Source organism: Xiphophorus hellerii, chromosome 16 (assembly GCF_003331165.1).
Source record: "Xiphophorus hellerii strain 12219 chromosome 16, Xiphophorus_hellerii-4.1, whole genome shotgun sequence".
Taxonomy (NCBI): Eukaryota; Metazoa; Chordata; class Actinopteri; order Cyprinodontiformes; family Poeciliidae; genus Xiphophorus; species Xiphophorus hellerii.
Window position 1 is genome coordinate 2,812,117 of NC_045687.1, and position 24,621 is coordinate 2,836,737.

General features: G+C 39.3%; 3 protein-coding genes across 6 annotated transcripts; all 3 read right to left on the reverse strand.

Moving 5' to 3' along the window:
- Window positions 1-4,646: 4,646 nt before the first annotated feature.
- LOC116736164 (DELTA-actitoxin-Aas1a-like) lies at window positions 4,647-8,678 on the reverse strand. Its single transcript, XM_032588475.1, has 3 exons — window positions 8,548-8,678; window positions 7,335-7,420; window positions 4,647-5,663 (listed from the first exon to the last, which is right to left on the reverse strand). Exons 2-3 carry the CDS (start codon window positions 7,409-7,411, stop codon window positions 5,246-5,248), a joined length of 495 nt encoding a protein of 164 aa, XP_032444366.1. The 5' UTR covers window positions 7,412-7,420; window positions 8,548-8,678; the 3' UTR covers window positions 4,647-5,245.
- Window positions 8,679-11,694: 3,016 nt separating this feature from the next.
- abi3a (ABI family, member 3a) lies at window positions 11,695-21,471 on the reverse strand. Of its 2 annotated transcripts, XM_032587083.1 has the most exons (12): window positions 21,246-21,471; window positions 20,512-20,684; window positions 19,488-19,658; window positions 17,854-18,030; window positions 16,181-16,239; window positions 16,020-16,073; window positions 14,756-15,129; window positions 13,676-13,810; window positions 13,358-13,492; window positions 12,389-12,544; window positions 12,101-12,229; window positions 11,695-12,020 (listed from the first exon to the last, which is right to left on the reverse strand). In XM_032587083.1, exons 2-12 carry the CDS (start codon window positions 20,641-20,643, stop codon window positions 11,857-11,859), a joined length of 1,686 nt encoding a protein of 561 aa, XP_032442974.1. In that variant the 5' UTR covers window positions 20,644-20,684; window positions 21,246-21,471; the 3' UTR covers window positions 11,695-11,856. The 2 variants fall into 2 exon arrangements, with proteins under 2 accessions (XP_032442974.1, XP_032442975.1); XM_032587084.1 differs by lacking the exons at window positions 12,389-12,544; window positions 13,358-13,492 and having other exon boundaries at window positions 21,246-21,469.
- An 814-nt stretch (window positions 21,472-22,285) lies between these two features.
- dnaaf19 (dynein axonemal assembly factor 19) lies at window positions 22,286-24,553 on the reverse strand. Of its 3 annotated transcripts, none has more exons than XM_032587086.1 (3): window positions 23,971-24,553; window positions 23,146-23,293; window positions 22,286-22,602 (listed from the first exon to the last, which is right to left on the reverse strand). In XM_032587086.1, the coding sequence occupies exons 2-3, from the start codon at window positions 23,283-23,285 to the stop codon at window positions 22,500-22,502; spliced, it is 243 nt and encodes an 80-aa protein (XP_032442977.1). In that variant the 5' UTR covers window positions 23,286-23,293; window positions 23,971-24,553; the 3' UTR covers window positions 22,286-22,499. The 3 variants fall into 3 exon arrangements, with proteins under 3 accessions (XP_032442977.1, XP_032442976.1, XP_032442978.1); XM_032587085.1 differs by having other exon boundaries at window positions 23,846-24,553; XM_032587087.1 differs by having other exon boundaries at window positions 23,832-24,553.
- Between the last annotated feature and the right edge of the window lie 68 nt (window positions 24,554-24,621).

Sequence of the window (24,621 nt, forward strand, 5' to 3'; positions counted from 1 at the left end):
AGTGTTTTCGTCCCGTTCTTTATGACACCTAGGGTGGACGCTACAGAACGGGGGATTGGAAGTGGGGTGGTGGTTAAATTCTTGTCGTGGTAATCCTCGCTTCGACTCAACTCAATAAATGATTTGAGTGGAGGATTCTTGCTACACATCCCCAACAAGGCCCACCACTTGCTTTCCCACTGTGTTTTTAAAGGTTTCACAGGTTTCTTTCCCTTCGTGTGTGTTTCATACTTTCCCTTATTTACTTTCACTTTACATCAAACGGGGGACTGAAACCACCCGGATACCACACATTTACTTACTTGGCTGATTCCTGCTCTGTCTCGGTTCTGAGTCCCGTCAATCCGCCGTTGGCTGAAAGAGGTTGACCTAAGACACTGGCCCAGCGGGGAATTTACCCCCCGGGACTTTCAGGTTAAAGAACCTGACTGCCGGCAGTTTTCAGCGCGTCTTTCCTCCGTCTGTCAGCGGCGGGTATGTTGGGAATGCCGGACGAGCCTCCAAAAATGATAGGTTTATTTTGTCACAACCTGCAAAGAACCAGCCAGAGACAGAGATTAGGTTTCTTTTGATTTCTTTTCTGCAGAATAGGAGAATTGAGAACAGACGCGACGAATCGCTGTCAAACACTGCCTGGACTCAATTCTGCCAGTTCTTTCTTTGCATTTCTCTTTATTGTATAGAAAAAGGAGGTTGGGCTTCTCTTCACACAGTCACACAGAGAATTGACCAACCGTCTTTACATTCTGGAACCTCTCATGGACATGCCCTTATAAGGGCATGTGGCTGACCACAACTAATCAGTTACATATGGAACTAATAACACATGAATGTTTAACGTTTTTAGCTTCTAAGCAAACATCCTAAACAAAGTTAATAACATACTACAAAAGAAAGAGAAGTTAAGTAAATATAAAAAGAAGAATAATATGAGAGTAATAATATAAAAGAATAATATGAAAAGAATAATATGAAAAGGAATAATATGAAAACATAACTTGTAAAATAAACTCATGAGTAAATGAACAGGAGGATAATTTTCCTAACATAGTCTGTGCCCCACTGTGAAGCTGATGGACACACTTGAGGTCACCCAAGCTGCCATCTTCATTCCACTTTGTTGTTATTTTAAACTCTGACATAATTTACAGTCATGTACAGCAAGGTCACGGATTATTATGGTCATCAAAATCTGTGACCATTGAGATCCTGGCTATTTGAGGGTTTAGGTAAATATGAGTCTGAATGGAAATAGTCACATGTTTGATTTTTATTTCTTTTGATTGGGTTTTTCTTCTGGAAATGATCAGATTTTTCCCCTCCTCCCCCTCTGAATCTGAAAGCAAAGTGAGAATATCATAACATGAGACAGTTTAACAGAGGAAGATAGAAATTAGTGATCTGACTGTCATGATGGACTTCGATTTAAACTTCAAACACATAAAGACAGTTATAAAGTCAGTCTTCTATCACCTGAACAACATTTTGACTCTAGTAGCATAAATGTTATGCTGCCACTTTAGCACAGCTAATTTCATCCTTCGTTACCTGTCTGGCGTATACCGTGTACATCATGACGTCTGCCTCTTTCCGGTGGTGCTAACGGTATCCGGTTTAGCCTCTGTGTTTCCTGAGTATAAGGACCAATCCACCTTTGGCCCCATTTATCCATATATGGCTACATACAGCTAATTAACTGCTTCCTGATGAGCCTTTCTCAGCTGGGATTTTGCTCGCTGCTGTTGTGCCTGAAGGAAAAATAAAAAAATCAACTTGGGTCTTGCCCTACTGACAGGGGCTTTGACAGTACCACTTAAATGAACTGAGTGCACCACTAGAAGTGTGTGTTTGCAAAATATTGTGACACCGCTGCTTAAAGATGCAGTAGGTACTGTTAAGGAATCATGGCTATTTTTGATGGTTTAATATAGTTAAGCTAATGCCATGTGCGTTTAAGTAGACCAACATTCCATTTGGACAAAAGCAGATGCAAGGCAGGAGTTCACAGATAAACATTCTTTTGGCAAGGTTGTAATTTAGACCAGCCATAAAACACAAAGCTCTTGAAAGGTTTTAAATTAGGAGGCCATAAAGAATATCTTCCCCGGCTCGCAGGTCAGAGGTCGGGGGTTTCTCAGGAGTTCAGAGTTGCATCTGGAGTTGACCACAACTTAGGAATCTTGGAAAACACTTAGTTTAATTTCTGATATACCTCTTAATATTAATAGCAATAGTGTGTTAGATTAAAGTATATTACCCAAGATACAAATAATAATCTAGTAAAGGGAAATGTATTTGAAAATGTGCTAACTATGACAATATTGGAATCAAAAGAGAATGGTTTGAATGTTATGTTTTACAGGTTGGAAAAGACTTCTATCTCATTATTGTTTGTGATAAGGTAAAGATTCAAATCTTTGGAGAAGTTGACTGCAGAGGAGCAAGATAGGTTTTGTGAAAATAACTTATAATTTTAATAATTAAAATGACTCTTGATATTTGTCATTAAAACTCAGGGGAAGGTCTAAGTATTTTCCAAGGTAGCTCTTGGTTGGTCAAAACAGAGGTACGCCCTATTTGCATATATTAACAAAGAGAAACGCCTTCACTAGAAAAGGGAATGCTCAATAATAAGAATTCAGACAACTGCCCTGTTTTGCTTTTAAGCATCAGCTGTCTCCAAAGGCGTCTTTGCTCTTTTTCTTTTAATTCTTTTGTCTCAGGTAAAAATGTACTTCTGTATACTCTGAAGTTTCTTGTTAAATTCAGACAGTGTTTTCTATTGAATTAAATTCTGTATCTCTGTGACGTCATCGTGCCTTGCCGTCTCCTTGCCAGCGTGATGTCATCCGCTCGCGACCCGGCTAACAGGAGGAGAGGAGAGCCATGCTTTTTCCAAAATTAAGTTAACCTAATAACTTTCCTCCTTAATAGTACCTTTTATAAGGAATATATCTTTTACATATTTGTTAAAACTGTCACCATTTCATGACTGTATTTTATAGATAATCTGTGAAAAGATCGATCTCCTCCACCTCTTCCCTGAGCTGCTATTGCTGACTGAAGAAATACACCACTCCTGATCAAAAACAACCAATCAGAGCCTGGGGGAGGGACTTAACGCTGTCACTCAACCTCATTCATTCGCTGCTAAATGAGAAATTACTTACCATTACAGGAAAACCATTTATCCTCCGTCATTGGTGGCTATGCTAACTAGCTTGAGCATTTCAACAGGATCTGCTAATGGGGAAAAGCTATCGGTAGCAGAAATAAAATGGGGGGAGAATGACTGGCGCCACACATGATTGTGATTGACAGTGGTTAAGACCTGCCTCTGCGCTCTGGTTGGTTGTTTCTAGTTAGCACTGGGAGAACTGGCAGAAGGCAGAGGAGCTCAATGTTTTCACAAATCATCTGTCTCATCCCATACTGTGACGACAGATTCAGCAGATTTATAAAAGATTTTCTATAAAAGTTACATACTGCAGCTTTAAGACTGTTTTTGTTTGTTCTTTTTCAGGAACTGAGGCTCCATGTGGTGGGTGAACCTACTGAACCTGGAGTATCATCCCAGGTGGTGGTTTGGTTTCCTTCACTCATTGCAAACAAACATAAGATCCTCCATTGTAGCTTTCATGTTAAGGAAAACCCAGCCCAGAATGCCACAGCAAACTTAAAGGACTAATGTCTCAGAAAGATCTGGGGAAACTCATACATACGTTGATCTGTAGTTGCATTAATTACTGCAACACTTTCTTCACAGATCTGTCTAAAAAATCAATCTGCCATCTGCAGCTTATCCAGAACGCTGCTGCTGGCGTTCTGACTAAAACCAGGAAGATAGAACACATTATCCGGTTCTAAAGTCCTTCTACTGAGAGAATAGCTTTTAAAATACTGTTGGTAGTTTATAAATCTGTTAGGTAAATTGTATATATTATTATCAAATATTTATTGTTTCATGTACCTTTATAATGTTCTTGTCTTAATATGCCTTTATTTGTTTTGTTTCATCTTAGCATAAAGAAAGTTTCTGTGTTGTTGGATTACTTTGATTCCTTTCTCTGAAGGCCTCTGAGGAAGAGCAGAGAGGAACAGGGCAACAGGTTATCGCTCAGCAGAAACCTCGGCATCCTTGACCTGCTAGGTGGCTATAAAACCGTCGCTGTGAAGACGTACAACTTGCTCTGTTCTACCCTGAGTCTGGAACCGAGTAATCTAGTGCAAGATACCATGTGTCTTAGTTAGTGATTGTCATTAGCACTGCAATTAAGTGATGAAGTGTTTTGCCCCCTGTTCTGTGATAGGGACTCCGAAAGTAATAAAAAGAGAGGAGCGGACAAATGTGTTTTCAGAGCGGTTAGAGATTGTGACTGGAAACACATCTCTGTCCGTTCTCCTCGAGAGGTGAAAAGAATCTAACTCTCTTGTCTTTCCTGTGTTTGTTATATTTGTCTTTAATAGGTGTGAAACCTAAGAAAATCACCGAACAGCTAAAAGACCTGCTGTTGTTGTATCAGCCTTCCAGACCTCTCAGGTCTTCTGGCTGTCGATAGCTGCAGTGAGGGATCAGATCTCATGATGTCTGTGTTCACACTCAGGTTGGACAGAAGCACAGAGTATAGACAGCTCAGTTACACCAGTCACATTTCATCCAACTCATTTTTATTAGTCAGTTGTGATTAAATTCTATCCACATTTTAGCTGATGTTCAAATCAGCAGGAATCTATTCCAAGTCTCTCTTTTAGTAGTGTTGAGTTTTTAGGAATGTTTTCACTTGGCTGCTGGATCAGCTGGAGATTCTGTGGTGTTTTAAAGATTCAGAGGAACATTCAGAGTTTTCCTATCCAATTTAGAAATGCTGAACGTCCAGGTTTTGTAGGCGACTCATCATTGATCAGAAAATATCAGGGTTGATGTGGCGATACTGGGTCAAACTCTGATTAAGTTCATAGCATGCTATGAACATGCTATGATTAAGCACGCTATGATTAGAATGCTTAGTCATGCTTAGCTTAATCATGACTATCCACTCTTCCCTTTTCAACTGGGAAGAGTGGACTGATATCTTGCAGGGTAACTGGTTTACTTTGTTTAAGCTGGAAACCCAGGATACCTGGTATAGATGCAGCTAATGATGATTATGTTGAGAAAAAAGAAGAAGAAGAAGAAGCAGCAGCAGCAGTAGTGTTGCACATGCAGGGTAAACTGGATGAACTGGACAGAAGGAAGCAGCCGGTCTCAGTTGTCACAGAGATCCACCTTCAGGGTGGGCTGGTAGCTGTCGGACATGCTGGCCCTGACGGTCACATGACCCGTTCTGTGGATCAGACTGGGCCCTTTGGCTTTCCCTCGGACAAAACCTCGCTGCGAAGCGTAGTACATCTCCTTGTAGAGCGCCTCATCGCAGAGTTTGTCCTTGCTGAAGGCTCCCACGGCATACCAGTTGGAGTAGAGGTTGAAGTCGTAGGGGACGGAGAACATGACGGCCAGCCGGCCGCGGTTCTGCTTGGTCGACTCCTGGAAGATGTCGTAGGTGAAGACGGCCACCGAGCCGCAGGCCGCGTGGGACTTCTTGACGAAGAGCGCGGTGCCGGATTCAGACGGACGGAGAGTTGGAGGCAGAGGACAGTCACAGTTCCCGCTGAAGAGATAAACGCTGAACAGAGACAGAAAGAGATTCAACAAAAACTGATTCTGACAGTTTCATTCTACCTTCTACATCAACTTTGAGTTTACAAGTTTATTTCAGCTACAACTTTACAACTGCAGTTACCAATTATGAAACAAGCAGTTAACGTCACATATTGTCAAATGCCGTCATCAAGCAAGTACACATCAAATACATGGATCATTGCTCCAGTTATTAAAAATCCACCAGCTGTTATTATGAACAACTGGGTTTTTAGTAGCGATTAATCGGTGCTGATTTCCTTCATTTTGGGAGATCAGTGATCGTCTGAATTTTGCATGTGAAGCTGTTCTTATCTACCTCAGCAAAGGTCCTCTGCTCTCCTGTGAGAGAGATTTGACTGACAGACCGACCCACCAGGTCATGTCTCCATGTTAACAATAACATGGAGACATGACCTGGTGTATTGACACAGGTCAACCTGTGTCAATTCAGCAACTTTCTTGCTATAGTGAGCAACATTTCAGACAAAAAAATTGGTGTCATCCAAAATCGGAATCGGCAGGTTCCGGTTTTTCAAAGATCGGTAATCAGCGATCAGCCAGAAAATTGAAATTGAATCACCTCTAGTTTTTAGCATTGATTAAAACAAAACACTGGATTTTTTTTCTCCATGTTTGATTGTTTGGACCAGAGATGTCTGGAAGATTGACACAACATTTTGGTACTAAGCCATTCAGATATAACTAATAGCAGTATTTTTGTATATGTTTTTAAAAGTAAAAAAAACTTATTATAGAAATATGACTCTGTGTCCTTCTTTTTCTCTTTTATCTGCTAATATGCTAACATAGCCATAACATCTAAGACTGGCGACAGTCACATGTAAACAAAACTGATTAAGGCAGACCAACACTCTGCTTTTATCTTCTCTGCAGAAGATAAGTTGATTTTGTTTTATTTCAAGTGTATTAAGATACACTTAAAATAAATATGTTTGAAACTAGACAAACATACTTGGTAAGATTTTTGTGTTTTTGCAGTGCATCCCTAAGGTTTGCTCAGTGGAATCTGCATTTCTTCTGTTTGTGTGATTTGAAACATTTGATCGTTGTTTTATTCCGAACCAAATCTAATCAGAACCAGAACCAACCGAGGAGAAGCAGCTTTCAGCATCTGTGCACCACAAATTTGGAACAAACTTCCAGAAAACTGTAAAACAGCAGAAACACTGACTTCCTTTAAATCTCGACTAAAAACCCACCTGGTTAGAATTGTATTTGAAACGTAATCAATTACAAATTTATTGATGGAACTTGACTTAATGTCGTGTTTTGATTGTTGATTCTATGTTGCTTTGTGTTTCTGTGTTTGATATGATGTAAAGCACTTTGAAATGCCTTGCTGCTGAAATGTGCTATACAAATAAAATTTGATTTGATTTTTTAATTTTATCTCTCAAGGTAAAAGTTTAACAGTCGAGTCCTGAAACTGGTAAAACCACCTGGTTGTTGCACAGAAGGGAAAAATGAATTCAGTTCTGATGTGATGTCAGCTCCAGGTCCATTAGAGTTCTGATTTCGCTCTCAGGTTTTGGTACCAAACACCAACTGATGAGGCCAGTCCAGGTTATGGGTTCTGGTTCTGTATGTGTGTGTGTGTGGGCGTGTGCGTGTGTTTTAAAAAAAAAAAACTCACAGCGGATCGCACAGCGTGAAGCTGGACGTCTTGTTCTGAATCTCCACTCTGCACTGGCGGTGAGTCGGGATGGACATTTCTAGAACCTGTTCAGGGAAACAAACATGGAAATACTGAAGTTAAAGGAAATGACTTGTACATCCAAAGTAAATGCTAAAAACTAACCAATATGTGAGTCTATATTTTCACTTAAAGAAATTAAAACTGATTAAAAAATAATTAGTTAATCAGTTACAGTTACTGGCACAAAGGATTGTGGGATTATTACAACATATGGAAACAAATGAAGCTCAATTTAAGTCTTGAAACCCTAAAATAACTTGATAAATTTAGTTGCGAGGTTTAGTTACGCCATGGTGGCGTAGTGGTTAGCGCGACCCATATTTGGAGGCCTTGAGTCCTCGACGCGGCCGTCGCCCGGACCCGACGACATTTGCCGCATGTCTTCCCCCCTCTCCTTCCCCGTTTCCTGTCAGCCTACTGTCATATAAGGAACACTAGAGCCCACAAAAGACCCCCTGGAGGGGTAAAAAAAACAAAACAAAAAAATTTAGTTGAGATGTACATAAAGTGAATGACTTCTACTAGCTTAAAATGGCCTTTACTTCAAATCACCTCTGGTCTGTTGGTGCTTGGGAATTCTGGGTAATATTTGGTGTTTTGTAACACCGAATGAAAAACAGTAAAGATAACAAGATTGTTTTTGTTGTGTGGATGAACTCAAAAAGACAGGCTACTCGTACTTAAAAAAAATATTTTCTGAAAAAAATAATAAATATTTAATACCACATATATTTGTGTGAAGATACCAGCTTGAATTTTTATTGTTCATTTTACAGATTCAATTTTGTTAAATTTACTTCCGCATAGAATCTTTTTTTTAAGTTCAGAAACGTTGCAATCTTTCAGAGTCTGGCAACAACATCCTGTTTCCATCAGCCATCAAGACACATTTCACAATCTTTCACAGCTAAACGATCAGCAGAACCGTTTTTACGTCCGGAGAAAATCCCAGAGGTTGCAGCTCAGAAAATGAGTTATGCAACAGAGATGGTGTTCCAGCATCCAGAGACCACAGACGTTTTAGATCCGAGGTTCTGGGTCTATTCTTGAAGAACTCTGCAGATAACTGAACTTCTTGGCTGAATTCTGGCTCAGACCTTGCAATCACCGACCAGAACCAAGGAGAATCATTCAAACAGAAGTTACTCACTTGTTTGGAGCTCCTGAGGAACAACAGTTGTATGCAGGACTCTGTCTGAGCGCTGGGCCTGGATTCTGGTCGGGTATGGGGTATGAGGCGCGGTTTCCTCGGGAAATCTGAGTCTTAAAGAGACACTGAGACAAAATCAACTGAGGCAAACAGGCCAGACTTTAACCCCTTAACTGCCACCCCAAAGACACGTGCATGCAGGAGGAAGTTATCCTTACTGTGTATGTTATTAGGCTGTTTTGAACTAATGCATGTTTGCATCAAAATGAAGTGCATGTGTGCGTGCATGTGTGTGTGTGCGTGCATGTGTGTGTGTGCATGTGTGTGCGTGCATGCGGGGGGGGGCGTGTGTGTGCATGCATGCGGGGGTGTGTGTGTGTGTGTGTGTGTGTCCAACATACAGTGTCATTCTGACCTAAATTCCGGATTTGGAAAGATGTGATGTTAGGTGTGATGATCTGTTTTTGTTATTTGACACTTTTTCATTCCCCAACACATTCTGAACTGTTCATCAACATCTGAACATTTGGAGCTGTTCATTAACAGAATGTTCAATTGTCTGAACATTGTGAACTATTTACTAACATAAATAAATACTTCATAAATAAATAGAATGTTCATTAACATGAACTTTCTGAACTTTTTATTAACATATTAACATTCTGAATTGTTCCTAAATTCCTGAACATTCTGAACTGTTCGTCCAGAGCTGGATTTCCTGTTCATTCAAATTTGAACATAGAGAACTGTTTATGAACATCTGAACTTTCTGAACTGTTCCTCAACATCCGGATTTTCTGAATTGTTCATCAACATCTGAACTTTATGAACTGTTTGTGAATGTTTGAACATTCTGAGCTGTTTGTGAACATTCTGGGCTGTTAATGAACATCTGAACATTTGAACATTCCTCCTGTTCCTTGGTTCTGTTCTGATGTTGATCATTTCTGTGTTGGTGTTTTCAGAGTTGCTTACTTCGGTCAGAACCATCCTGCGTGTCAGTGGACCTGGGTCAACATGGAAACACCCACAGGGCTGTGGCTTTGGAGATCCCCTGACTCAGTGCTCCACCTTTCACAGTCCGACCTTTACTTTTAAACCGTGATGCTCCTGCTAGAACAAAGAATTGGTTGCCTGACTTTTTTCAAGCTTTTGGTTTTCATGTCACTTTCTAGGTTTGGTTCCTTTCGTTTTCTAGTTCGTGAGAAAGTCATATTTTTCCACAGATTTAATGAAGCCACAGAAACCTGAAGAGAACCATGAAACCAACATGTCTGAATCTGGGATTTGATGGATTAACAATTTTTTATGGATTTAATTTGGTTATGAACCTGAGAGAGAGAAGACAGACGTAAAGCAAATTTTTACTGCGAGAAAAGCAGAAGAACTTGTTTCTTCTCACTGATTCCTGTGGTTTGAGTCTCTTAAAACTCCAGAACCGAGCCAGAATCCATGATGACATGAAAACCAGCTCCCTCTGATCGCTCTGACTCACTTTGCTCAATTAAAGGAAGTGAAATCGTCACGTTGAAAGGCTGCAGCAGCTGCAGGAAGGAAACCTACATAGGAAACCTGAACAAGCAAAAAAAAAAAAGCAAATGAAGGGTGAAACTCCCTTGCGAGTAATGAAATGAAAAGCATTGCATTACGCAACTCTCTAGAATTTATATAGAATTCAGCGGAACAGATTGAGTCACCTCTCAGGAACAAATCTGAGAGTTTTGTGGTGAAAACTAGAAAATCAAAAACAAAAACCACTCAGAGTGAAACAGCTGCTGGCATGAAGGGACTGAACATTTCTCCTCATTAAATATGTCATGTTGTCCAATCAAACGTCACACTTTTACCGCCTAACAGCATTAGTTTCTCTGTGGGGAATCCCAATACAAAAGACAATTCGTTAAAATATGTAACGAAATATCAACTTTTAGAATGTTTTTTCTTACTTTTATTCGTTATTCAACCATTTTTACATTAGTTAGCATAAATGTTGCCTCATGCCTTCTGGTTTTAGTTGACCAGGGCTTTTTCCAACAGGATTTCTTGAGTTTTGACAGAAACTTTTCCATTTTTCAGTGCTAGCTGCAGGAGCGAAGCAGCTTCATAAATTTGACTGGCAGCCAATCAGAAACATAAGCATGTAAAATCAGTTTAACAAATTACGTTCAATGTATTATAATTGAAATACCTTAGGACCAGACTAAAAAAATTGTTTTAAAATTATGAATAAATTAGAATGAAGTTATAATATTAGCAAAATAAAGACGCAAATACCATAAGAAAGTCAAAAAAATTACGAGAAATAAAATCGTTTTTATAAGAGCAAAGCTTCAACATAGTTATTGAGATCTGATCTGATTAAAAATAAACATAGTAGTTTGAACAACCATTTCAAAGTCCTGCTACTGATAAAAGTTTGATGGTAAAATGTTAAAACACTAAGTATATCTGTAAAATGTATACTAAAGTGTAACTTCACAATACGCTCAATATTCCTCATTTTAATTTGTATACGATTATAAAATTATTACTTCATTGTACAAATATTATGACATCATTTTGTCAATATAAGTAAATTTTTCTTAATTTTTTGACTTTATTCTTCTATTGTTATGATTTTATTCTCATATTTGTAAGACTTTTTGTCATATCACTTTTTTTATTAAAAAAGTTTTTTATTATGTTCTTTTTATGTTATTAACTATTTTGGTAATAATGACTTTATTCTTGTATTATTATGACTTAATAATAATACATGAGGATGTATGACTCCATCCTCATGATATTATGGATTTATTTTTATATAACTTTTTTCTTGCGATATGTAATATTTAAAGACTTTTTATGGTAATATTATGACTTTATTTTCATAATTAAAATGTCTTTCTAAACTTGGCCCTAATACTCCATTGTAAAAAAAAAAAGCAGATTAAATTTTATGATAAAAAATTAAAAAATCAATGATTAAGAAATTTATATTTTATTTTATTTTAGTGATTTTTAAAAATATATCCTGAACTGGGACCATAATTTCTCATGGTTTTGAAAAATCTTTTTTATCCTTTGATGGTAATTGTCTTGCAGTCAGAAAAGAGAGGAAACAGCGCCCTCTGATGGTCAGAACACAAAACAGACAGAACCACCTGGGAGCTTTTCAGGTAATAAACTTTTATTTCTGTTATTTACACTCAGACAAATATTAATTACCTACTTATAGATGGAATAATAATGTTTCTGTATAACTTGCTTTGATGAGTAAAACAGAAAAATAAGTATCTCCGTAGCAACAGAAAAGGGGCATGGCTTCATCTAGTCACATGCCTGGACGTAGTTTTCAGGGAAGAAGCCCTCCCGGCCATTACAGACGCCCTCACACCAGCCGTCGTCATGGCGACGCATCACGTAAATGATGTCCCCCTCAGTTAGAGAGAGGTCGTCAGGCTTGGAGGCCTCGTAAGTATACAGCGCCACCACTAGGACAAAAAGAGGAAATGCATCATAAGTAACATCTCACTCTAATAGTGCAGCACCATGGTGGGGTGGGTGGTGGCACCTTTCTCCATGTAGTCTGGGGGAGCATTGATGTCATAGTCCACTGGAGGAGGAAGGGGCGGCATGATGTCATCAAATTCTCCAATATCATCCAATGAAAGAGGAGGGGGCGGGGCTAAGATCTGAAGATCTATGAGAGGACAGGAACCATCAACAGAGCAGCGCTATGCTACATATCTGTGTGTACTACATTTGTACTACATACTTAGAGATGAGTAGCACTGCTACACAATGCTCTTCTATAGTTAGCTGTGCTACATCTACAGCAGTACCACTACCGGTTCCTTACCCAGGTGTTCAAGACGAGCAGGTAAGCAGAGCCGAGGGGAGGCGGAGGAAGAGCGAGAGAGCAGGGGGAAGGGGGAAGAGGGAGAGGAGGATGAAGAGGCGATGGGCTCCGGAGGGGCATGAGGGGGAGGGTAGGGAGGAGGAGGGGGAATCCTGACTGACAGACAGAGAGAAGCCGAGTCAGTTTAGAGAACCAGGAGCCAAAATCTGGCCTGAAACCGACATGAACTGTTCATATGGATATTCTAATCTGTTCACCAACATCTGAACATTCTGAACTGTTCATCCATATTTGAACCTTGGGAACTGTTCAGCATCTGAACATTCTGAACTGTTCATTAACATCTCAATTGTTCATCCACATCTGAACATTATGAACTGTTCATCACATTTTAACATGATTCTGAACTGTTCATAGACATCTGAACCATGGGAACTGTTCAAATTCTGAACATTCTGTGCTGTTTATCCACATCTGAGTGTTCTGAACTGTTCATTAATAATTGACCACCCTGAACTGTTCATTAGTACCTGAACATTCTGAACTGTTCATTAGTACCTGAACATTCTGAACTGTTCATTAGTATCCCAACATTCTGAACTGTTCATTAATAATTGACCACCCTGAACTGTTCATTAGTATCCGAACATTCTGAACTGTTCATTAGTATCCGAACATTCTGAACTGTTCATTAGTATCCGAACATTCTGAACTCTACACTTACATCTGAAGTTTTAATCAGTATCTGGACCATTCATAAACATCTGAACATCCATGGTTCAGATGTGAGATGGGTCACACGACGGGCATTTTCCTAAAATGTCCTCCAACTTCAGTCACTCCAGGAATATAACCCAACACAGGTGAGAACTATAATTGGGTTATTTATGAACAAACTGAAGATCCTAAAACTAATCACTGATCCATCGTCAGCCTCTCCTGAGTTCTTATTGGACGACAGCAGCTTACATGACTGGACTGCAGGCAAGAAGAGAGAGCGAGTGTAGCGGCAGCGAGAGGCGGGGCCCGAGCGGACCCTCAGAGAGACAGAGCGAGTGGTCGGAGGTGAGCGCCGGCGGCGACTCCTCCGAGATGTGAGGGTCACTGAAAAACACCACAGAAGAAGTAAACACTGCAAATAAGCAGCAGAGAAGAAGCAGAAAGTGAAACAACTGAGGAATGACGAGTCGGGGGTTCGATTCCCCACGTTGGGACCTTTGCTGAATGTCTTCCCCCCACTTCCTGTCTGATTACTGATTAATTTATACAACTAAAAAACGGTATTACCGTCTCCTTCCTGAGGAGGTGGAGGTGGTGGAGGCGGGGCCAGAAAATCTGAGCCATCATTGGGTAATGATGGGAAGCCATTATTATCAGAGGGAGGGGGAGGAGAAGGAGGCGGCAGGCTGTTCTCCTCCACCACTGAGGAAAGACAATAGAGATGATGTCATTGTGATGTCACACACTGACCAGGACTTCTTTTTGTTTAATCCACAAAGACAAAAATCAGCCCAGATCAGATGAAGAGGCTAAGTTATTTCATAAAATCATAACTAAATTAATAAAATCAGGATTAGGATAATTTATTTGTAATAATTACTTCAGAGTAATATTAGCATTCATTTTGTGTAATACTGGAATTGGTATGAGTACAAAGCTAAGCTCTGATTATTTTGAGATTTAAATAATTTGAAAAAAACAATATTTTAAACCTGCAGGGGGCATCAAAGTACAGAATACATAAAACACAAATGTGAATTACAGTAAAATCAGTAATAATAGTAGTAGTAAGTGGAAAGTGTTGAATCGTTAGAGTGAGCCACTGGTTGCTATGGTAACTGATGGAGAGCCCACAGCACCACTCTTTTCTCAGAAACACAAAGACTTTAGGCCTCATACTGAAATCTGTAGAGGCCTCTAATTACTGTAAGAGCATAGAAATTAGTTTGTGTATTTGGCAAAAAAAAGAAAATTTTTATGTCTTTCTGGAGCTAATTATTTAGTTTAAGGTTTAATGTTTAGCTTGCTAACTAAATATTTATCTCAGTGTAAAATATTTAGTTTCTAAACAAAAGATTTAGTTGTGAGATAACCATTTACATTGTAATTCAAATTTTTAGCTAGCTAATTAAATATTTAAATTTAAAATATGACATTTTAAAAAATACCAACATGGTGGAAACATTATTTTACCTAAAACTTATAACAGGAATGGAGAAATGGCCAGAAGAAAAAAAAAATTATGATGTCTGATAAAAAAAATAAATAAAATACAACAGAGATCCCCATTGTGTTTGTTTGTTTTTATATTTAAATTTTGGCTTTGATGATTCAGTTTGTCGTGTGAACACACTGTAATTTCATCACCTGTTTCTAGGGTGAGCGGTGCAATTGGAGGAGGAGCAGGAGCGCTGTGATTGATCACAACCCCAGAAGAAGAAGAAGGAGGAGGAGGTGGAGGAGGAGGTGGAGCGCTTTGATTGATCACAACCCCTGAGGAGCCAGAAGGAGGAGGCGGAGGAGGAGGTGCTGTTGGAGCCACCATCAGTCCTGAGGAATCAGGAGGCGGAGGAGGAGGGGGCAGACCGGAGATTACGTCCCCACTCTGAAGCAACTCCTCGTCAGGGAGAGGAGGAGGAAGTGGAGCTTCATCCAGCAAACTGGTGAGGATGTTACAGTCAGGTGGAGCTTGGCCAATGGGGGGAATGGTGGGCGGAGCTACAGGTTTCCCAAAGCTGGACCTGAGAGGGAGAATAATGTTGATTAAATAATAGTCAGGTGAAAAAAATGACTGATTGGTTAATTATTTAATAGCTACCAAAAGGAAACTGACATCATGGAAGGAATCATTAGCTTCCTACAATAATAGCATAAGTAGTTTTTATTTATTTATTTAGTCTAATGTGATTTTGTCAATAAAATCACCATCTCCTTTTTGGCAAAAAAAAAAACAAAACGTTGACTTGGGGCCAGGAAGGTGATGAAATGTGACTTGTGGAATACCTCAAGGATCACTGATCGTTTCATACTTGTTTCTTTATATTAATGGAAATTTTGCTCTAATAACTCATTAAAACATGTTTGTTTTTATTGATTTTCTTCATCCTAACATCCCAAATTGTAGGTATCTACTACATGTCTAAAACTCATAGACCTCAAATAAACTTTCAGTTTCAAACCCAAAAAATCTAAATTTTGCCTGAAGATCTTAAAAATATGAGGGGAAATAAAAAAAAATCTCTCTCTTACATGTTGAAATTAAATTTTGGTCTTAGACCTAAAGATGGATAAAATGGTTATGAATTACTCAGAAAGCATGCTTTTATTAAAATGCCATTTTATTTTATATTATCTGTCTGCAATTTCTGTGAGAAAGTTATACTATAAAATGTAATTATTAGAAACAAATAAAAAAAAGCGTGACGACCTGCAATCATCTTTATATTTGAAGAAAAATCAGCATTATCACTAAAAGATCGATTTTTTTTTTAACAGTCAGTATGATTCATGGTAGTTATTCTTTTTTTTACATACTAAAGGAGTTTTATTTGTACTGAAATGAAAAATTAAGTGAAACAATTTTCTCAGCCACGCACGCCTCATCAGGCTGAGACATGAATCTGGCTCTTACCCTCCAGCAGGGGGAGCCACTGGGCACTGAACTGGCTCAGGAGCTTTGTTGGACCTGAAACAGACACACATGAAACCGCAGTCAGACTTCCTGTGTGAGTCTTTGCTGCAAAAACAAGAAACTGCTGAGTACAGAAGCTCTGCAGAGGAGGAGAAGCAGACCTGACGGAGGCTCCGTGTTTCCGGATCGTTCCCGTTTTCTCCGGCTGTTTCCCAGAGACCTGCAGGGACGAGGGGGCAAACACAGAGCAGGGTGAACATGAATGGAGCCCTCAGCTTTCAGCAGCTCTAATTAGTCTCTCCAAACATTTTCCCACGGCCAACAAAGAGCCTCAGCTCAGGGTGTGTGTATGTTTGTGTGTGTGTGTGTTTCTGTGAGGTCCAGCGGGACATTCAGACCCCGTGGACATCACAGGGACAGACACTGTGTAGAGGTGGATGTTGGTGCTAACAGGGTTGTCTGAGTGTGTTTTTCTACTAAATTAATCAGTGTTAGTTAAAGTCTAGGTTGGTGTCCTCGCAAAGCAGGGGGTTTATTGAGTCCTCATGAAGATACACAACCGCGCATGTGTGTGTGTGTGTGGAGGGGGGTGGGGGGGGATTTTAGTTAAGAGCTTTGTCTTTTTTTTGCTGTTAACTGCAGAGAAAACTGATCCATCTTTAAAACTCAGCATCTCGCAACTTATTACACAACATTTTTCCAATTTTGCAAGTGAAATAATCAGTCGGCAGAACTAGCACTATTTCATCAATATTAAGTAATTATTGCCTTTAAAAAGCCAGAATATCTTTCTGAAAAGATATTTTGTACAATAAGATTGTTGCGCAATCTTATTGCATACAAATCAAGTCCAATAAGATTTTTACATTAAAAGGAAGCAAAAAAGAATTGATAACATGTTGTGTTTTTGCAGTGTCACCCCACAATCCAATATAGAAGCTTAGATTTCAATTTTGATCTTAACTGTTAAACTGTGTTATAAGAAAAATTAAAGAATATTTAAAATAAGGTCAAATTTGAGTTTTAAAATATTTTGTAATGTCTTCTTTTGCTGGCCACTTTCTTCTCTGATTAAAATTGAGAATCCTTGTTTCTCAATTTGCTTTTGTTTTTAAAAATCTGGCAGCTTTAATGGGTGAGGGTGGCCTAGAACTAGACAAAGCAAAGTTTTCAGGTTAAGGTAAACAGCTCAGAAATAGTAGCAGAACAATGGTGCAGTGACAATGCCACTCCTGAATGGTTGGTCTCAACGTTTTGGAACTGAACTGAAACGGAAAGAAAAGCCACCAACGGTCCTGGGTCAGGTCTTTCAGAAAATCTCCTTAAGAAAATATTGTTCACCTGATGCGAACTTTTCTTGGCCTTTTTGTGAAAACTGTTTTTATTCAGGTCCACTGGAAGAAAACTGACAGGTGGATCTTTACTGAGATGTTTAAGCTGTATCAGTTTTGCTGCTGCGTTGTTTTGACACTGTTAATTTTCAAACGAAACAGATAAATCTGTACAGAAACTAGTGTCACTTGGAGTCTGAAAAGGGAACTTTTTTGCAGCATTAATTCTGCTTCTGTGGCTCTGTGCAGAAGAGACTTCCTGTTAGCTTGCCGTTCGCAGCTAACAATGCTTCACTTCTGCTTTCAGCTTCTTTTTTAGGGTGTAAATGTTGCTTTGTGTATCTTTTAATAACCAGAATGCTGATTCCCATCAACCAGACTAAATTAGACTAAACCTCTTGCCCTATAGTTATTTATCCAAGTCAATAAGATTTAAGCTAACCTCCTCTAGAAGAGCTGCCAAAGGGCAAACACAAACATTAAACTGTGAAGGAGAGTGCTACCTTAATGCCATGGCCGATCTCGTCCAGCTGCTGGTAGTTGATTGGTCGGCGGCTGTACGATGGGCGGGGCTGCGTGCCAGTTGGAGGGATGATCTTATGGTTGCGAGGAACTCGTCTGACTGCCGTGAAGGCACCTATTTCCCGCCGTGCAACTTTCTCTTTATGCATTTCTATGGTCTGTGGAAAAGCAATTAGAGACTGTGAAAATATTCTGAACTACAACCATAACTCGAGAGGGTCAGTCTTAACTCTGGAGAGGAGTTACTTCTGGTACTATTGAACTTTCCCTTCAAAGTTTGAATAAATGCATACACGACTTTGAAAAGCTGAAGTGATCAAACTTCATCAGGAAGTTTAGTCTGACCTTCTTCATTTTAAGGAAGCAGTCACAACAAAAGAGGTCACACCAAAAGATACCTTCCCTCTGATAAGCTGATACATTGTCAGACAATTAATGACAACCCATTTGTCCATCCCAGTCAAGATAATGGAGGATCCTGGAGGTTAACGGTCCTGAAGGGAACCCAGACTTGCCAAGGTTTTTCCAGGTTAGAAGGGGAATAGTCCCTCCTGAGAATCTCCACTTAGGTCTTCTCATTACCTCCTGCATCAAGCCACAGGAAAAGGCTTGATGCAGGGCTTCGTCCCATGTTAGGTGTCAGTTGTCAAATTTGCCTCATGGTAAGGATGGAAGGTTCAGACTAAGAGTCGTTCACTGAATTAGACCACAGGAACATTAATACCAAGACTAGAGTAAGCTACCTTGAAACTTGTCTGTTGGGCAACCTTGTGACCTAACCTTAGGGTTAGGCCTCAGCTTATGGCAAAGGTTATGAGTAATGATTTTTCCTAACATGAACTAATGACAGAAGGGCTATACATTTTTCAGATTTTTCTTTAAAATGGTCATAAAAAAAGAAGTTAGAAAAGAGTGAAGATGTTGTAACCAGCCAGGAAGATATTTTGCTAAGAGTCTGAACAAGAGACTAACTTTCAGTTTAAGATAAACATTCATCAGAAAGATCCAGCTGGGTGTTGTAGACCAAAATGTCAGGACAACAAAAAGAAAATGATCAGATTATGTGAACTTCTGAGAAGAAAACATCTTCAGAGGGTTTTTCCCCATTCACTGATGTTCTTTTCAAAGCACCCCCTGATGTTTAACACCATCATTCACAGAATGGTCCTGGTCTGGATCATGGATGCTTCTGGACAGCTCCTTAAATCACAGCAGAGCTTTGAGCAGATCAGAAAACAATAAGGAAGCAGCAAACAGAGGCTCCATTCATCCATCCATCCATTCAGACCCTGGTTGCTCAGGCTGTCCCTGTAAATAGCCTCATGACTGGGAGGACCCTGAACCTCATTCCAACCTCAATCAGTCCAACGGGAGGAACAGAATCCTTCTACTGATGCACTTAGTGAGAACATTTCACAATAATATATAATCTCTCCTGTAAATGTTTAATACATTTTCAAAATGTCTAATTTGTATAAATATCTCTAAATATGTTGAATTCACCGGTCCACACCTTTTGCAAACTAAACAAAATAATTTCATGATGAAATATTCCATCAACACCCTGAGATTATTAAAAAATATAATGTGTTTTAATTGAGAGGTTTATACTCACCTGACCAATCAAATTTATGGAGGACTCCATCTGGCGAAGCTGATTGGTCTGAGCATCCAGCAGACTCAGGACGTTGTTAGCCAGAGTGCTGATCTGATACGCAACACTGGCTAATGATTGGGTGGTAAAGTTTTTAGTTTCCTCCAATGCCTTCTTGCTGTTTTCACCTGACTGTTAGAAAAACCAGAGAAATATTAGTCTAGCTCAGCCCAAAAACTAAAAAAACAAAGTGAAGAGTTAGCTCAATTTAGAACAATGACAAAAAACAAACAGTGAGCTTAGCTTTGCTAAAAAACTGAAAGGAAAGGGGGAAAAATAAACTATCGGTAGCTTAACACAAAGACTGAAAACTAAAAAACGATTAGTCTACATTGACACAAAGACTGAAAATAAAAGTGTTAGCTTTGTTCGTCAATGCTCAAAACTAAGCTACAAATTAGCTTAGCTTAGCACACAAAAAGAACACACAATGGCATTTAAAAAGATGTGTGAACCTAAAAAAAAGAAAATTAAATCATACAACCAAATAAAAATCCAATAAAAAACTGAACTTTGGGCAGAATTACTTGAGACAATAATCATGAAAGATAATGCCGCTATAAATACTTATACAAACTGAAACGATTCTATAAACAAGAGAGTGATTATAAAAATATGCTAAACTTGTAACAGAATGTGATTGTAATTTAAGATAGAGGGAAAAATGAATAAAATAAAAGTTTATATGAGATCAAGAACTGGGATCTAAAGGCAACAGGCATTATTTTGAACTATTCTCCAGTTTGGTTCCAAAATGTTTTGGAATCATGGTCATTAAGCAAAATTATCACAAATGCAATTTGCGATGTTTGAAAGCTCAGGAAATTCTGCTCTAATAGCACATATTTGTAGTCTTCAGAGTTTCTAACACAATTTCTAACCAAAGAACAGCTGTACACATGAGCAGAGAGATTATGATCAGTTGGTTTCAGCAGGGGGTATTTAGATGTTCTGGAGCTTTAATGGTGGCAGTAGCGGTACCAACCTGGGTGTAGGTGTTGTAGCAGTAATCGGCCACATTGAGCAGGTTTTGATAGTTTTCCTGCAGAGCTTTCCTGGCGCTTGGAGCTTCCTCCAGAATCTTCGTCACCTCGTCCTTATAGTTTTGGTCCTTCATGATCCCAGAATCAATAGCCCACAGAAATCAACTGGTTTGATCTGCAGGGAGACAGAGACAGACTGAACCCACTCAGAACCACAGCTCAACGGGTGCTGGAAAACTGGACTTTGTTCTGAACCATCAGCTGGGTTTCAAGCCTCAGAGTGGTGGGAACCAGCAGTTCCAGCTGATTGTTAGACAGCCTCTATTACCAGTGTTGGTTAGGTCTGTTTCTGTTTGAGGAACACTAGCTGCTGATTTGACCACATTCAGGAACTACTTCACCCAGAAGTCTATCTGAGAACCAAGTCCGTTGTCTATATGCAGCAACACTCTGCCACCTCATTTTCTTCATTTTAAGACTTATTTTAGCTCTTCAAAAGGTTGATCTAAGTTTAAAACCGGGTTATTTAGACTTCTTACACAAATACAAGTAACTTTACAGCAGAATAAGTTAAATTTGTCAGAAATAATCTCATCTGCCGTCACTGTTTCTAACTTAACATACAATTATCTTTACAGAGTCCAACAGAACCAGAAGGGGGTTGTGGCTCTTTGCCAGATCTTCTATGTTACATTCGAACAGTTATTTTTGAAGCTGTAATTGATCAGAGACTCACCAGAAGCCAGAGAGAAACAGAGTGATGAAGTGATGAAGATCCTCCTGTTTCTGACAAACTTCACTCTGCAGCTCCAAGTTTCCTCTACTGCTGCAGCCAGAGATCCTCTCTGTTAGACAGACCACCCACTCCTCACAGCAACCAGAAACACCCAAAGCACCAAGTATGAGCTTGCAGAAATCGGTCAGAGTGAGTGCCTCTCCCTAAGTTTTTAGCGTTTGGTGTGAACCTGTTCAGTTTAACCGCTTCCTGTTCCTCATCAACTCAAACAAATTGAGTCATCAGAAGCATCAAGGAGACTTTCTTTCCGTTCACTTCCTCTAATAACCCTCAGAGATATTTAAAACCTCCTTTGTGATACTTGAACCCCATTAAGAAACCTACACATTCCTAAAAGATGCTCCTAGTCAGATGAAGGAGTTATAACCCTTCAGATACACGTAGTCTCATTAGACTGAAGACCAGAATCGCTTTAAAAGAAACCAGAACTTCTCTAAAAGATACCTGAAATGCAAATCCTTTTGAGAAACACCCTCTCCCAAATTACCTGAAACGTTCTGTGAGTCACCTGAACCAAATTGGAGAGATACCCAACAACCCTGAGAGATAGCTGAATCCTCCTCAAAGATACCAAAACCCCTTCAGAGATGCCTCTCCCTGACTCAGAGATCCCTAAACCCCCATTAGAGATACCTGAACTCCTCAAAGAGATACCCTCAATCTCCATCAGATACCTGAACCCCTGAGAAATACCCAAAGGCCTCTCAGAGGCACCTTAACCCGCTTAGCTACTCTTATGTCCTAAGCACCATCAGAATCACTTCGGTTACCCAACTGCCCTCAGAGATTCCTGACACCCAACTTTCTCAGCTGTACGGAGAGTCTTAGAGTTAAACTGAAGTTGCTTTAATCACTGAGGGATACCAAACACCAGAAGTGACTGCTGCAGTGCCCCCTACTGGCTTACTCTGCATGGTTGAAGAAATATCCAGAAGAACCTCTGTGAAAAATAAATAAAAAAAAACGCCTGAAGAACTGCAGGGATTTTAAAATGAGAAGTTTATTAGAAACATTTAAGGAGAAACTGTGAGCTTTCATTTGGAGTTCTTGGTGTTTAATAAACAGATAAAAATCAAATCAATGTTTTAAAGTAAAACATCTGAAGCTAAACTTTTAAATGAACAAACAGCAGGATCACACCACAGAGTTTATACTGGATGGAGATTGCTCCGTGCCACCTGGAGTGATGGTCCATCACGTGTTTCCAGGAGCTACAGGGTTCCATGGTTGTTTCCGTGGAGCTCCGTCTCTGTCCTTCTTGTCCAGAGGCTTCAGGTGAGAGGTCAGAACCAGACCTCTGAGGGAAAGAAACACACGTCATTAACCTGAAAACGCCAAAAATGTATAAATTATTACAGCTCGGAAGATCCAGGAGACATCACCGAACGTCCTGGTGTTACTTTCAAAGAGGAGCTACCTGGAACTCATCCAATAAATATTTGGAAAATTATCCTGCTTATGACTGTAAAAATTCCAGGACAACATGGAACTTTCTCATATATTCTCATAAAGCATTCCAAGGAGCCCTCAGTAGAAATGTAAATGTTTTCCTTACATCCTGGAGTATTTTAGATAGAACTCTTCATTTAAATAAATGTCATGTTATATTATGGAAAACTGGGATGTTTTAAAGACTCTTGAAGCTCCCTGAACTCTGAACTCTCGGAAAAGATTTAGGAAGTGATCCCAGGAATACTTCCAGGGATCCATCAAGCTTTCAGGAGAGTAAACTGACCCATGAATGTTTAAGAAATCAGAAACTCTTCATATTCCTGCTGATATCCCGCCTCAGACCCTCCTGGATCTTCTCTGCCAGACCTAAAACTTCCTGGTGATCCACCTGAACTGATCGTAATCCACTCCCTGGCTCACAGCCCTCAGCTTCGCTTGGTTTTCTCGCTGGTATTTTCTCTCAGACTCCACCGCCGCCTTGAGCTCCTTCTCCAGCACAGAAAAATCAATGATGTCGCGCTGTGACATCACCACACCTGGACAAACAGGAGCTCCGTTAGTTCAGGTAGAAACTAATGTAAAAACAAGAAAGTTCAGCGGATGGACGACCACATTTCATGCTTTAAAGCATTTAATTCCTGTAAATATAAGAGGAATTAACAATTAAATAAAAATTACAATAGTGTTTATTATTTTATCTATTACAGTGAAGTTCATGCATGACTGATAAGATCAATTACCTGTTATTAAATCAACACTTATTCAATTTTACATCAAGAAGTCATAATTTATTTATCAACAGTATAAATGGAAATATAGTAACAATAAACAAAATGTATTATAATCACAGCTCACATATACTGTAATTGCTTGTTAATCTGTTACGTACAATCATATCCAATGAATTAGGATATCTATTATTATTTCAGCAACAAGAAAAAAATTTATTTCACCTGAGATGATGTTTTCAAGCTTTTTATTTTGTTATAACAATTTTCTTACTTAATATTTACAGACGTGAAAGAAGAAGAAGAAGTTAATCAATTCGGAAAGGACTGAAAAATGAAAACTTACCTTGAAAAACGCACTCAGGAGATGAGAGACGCACGTCGGTCAAATTCCCAACTTAAAGAAGATGCTAGTACGCACGCGCAAGCTAAGAATCATGGATCAGGGTTTAGATGATCTGACCAAAACTGGGTCGAATCAGTACCTGTCGGTTCACAGAAGTGGGTCGATTGAATAACAGATTCAGAAGCTATGAAATACTTTCTCTGAAACAGAACAGTGAACTAATCCTGGAGCAGTTCCTCCGTGTTCAGTTGAGTTCCAGCTCGGAATCAACAAAACATCTCCATGGCGACGCTTGTTTTCTACTGCTGTGGTCTTTGCTGCCATCTGGTGGTTGAAAAGAAGTACAGCACAGAGAACTGGCGGGAAAACCCTGATTCTGCTTAAATGAATTTAGGACGTTCAATTTCTTCAATAAAACACTCATATTTTGATTTTATGTGATTTGATATGTGGAGAAGGAGACTCTACATTCATCATTGTCATGTTCAATGTTTGTATTTATTATTAAAATTAAGTAAAATTTTTAATAGATGGTCAGATTTTGTGTACATCTCAGATGGAATCAGAGACACTGAACTTTGCTAAACCAGCAGTTAACCCAACCTGGATGTTTTACAGTCTAAAGAGGAAACCAGAATATCTGGACCATAACCATCTCTGGGCAAACTGAAATCATCGTTGAATAATTATCATCAGATATTGATTTCCATCTAGACTTTAACATCTGGCACAGATGTGTTTTTAGTTTGTCTCCTCTCTCCTTTCAGATCCAAAGAAATCCGGTCTGGTA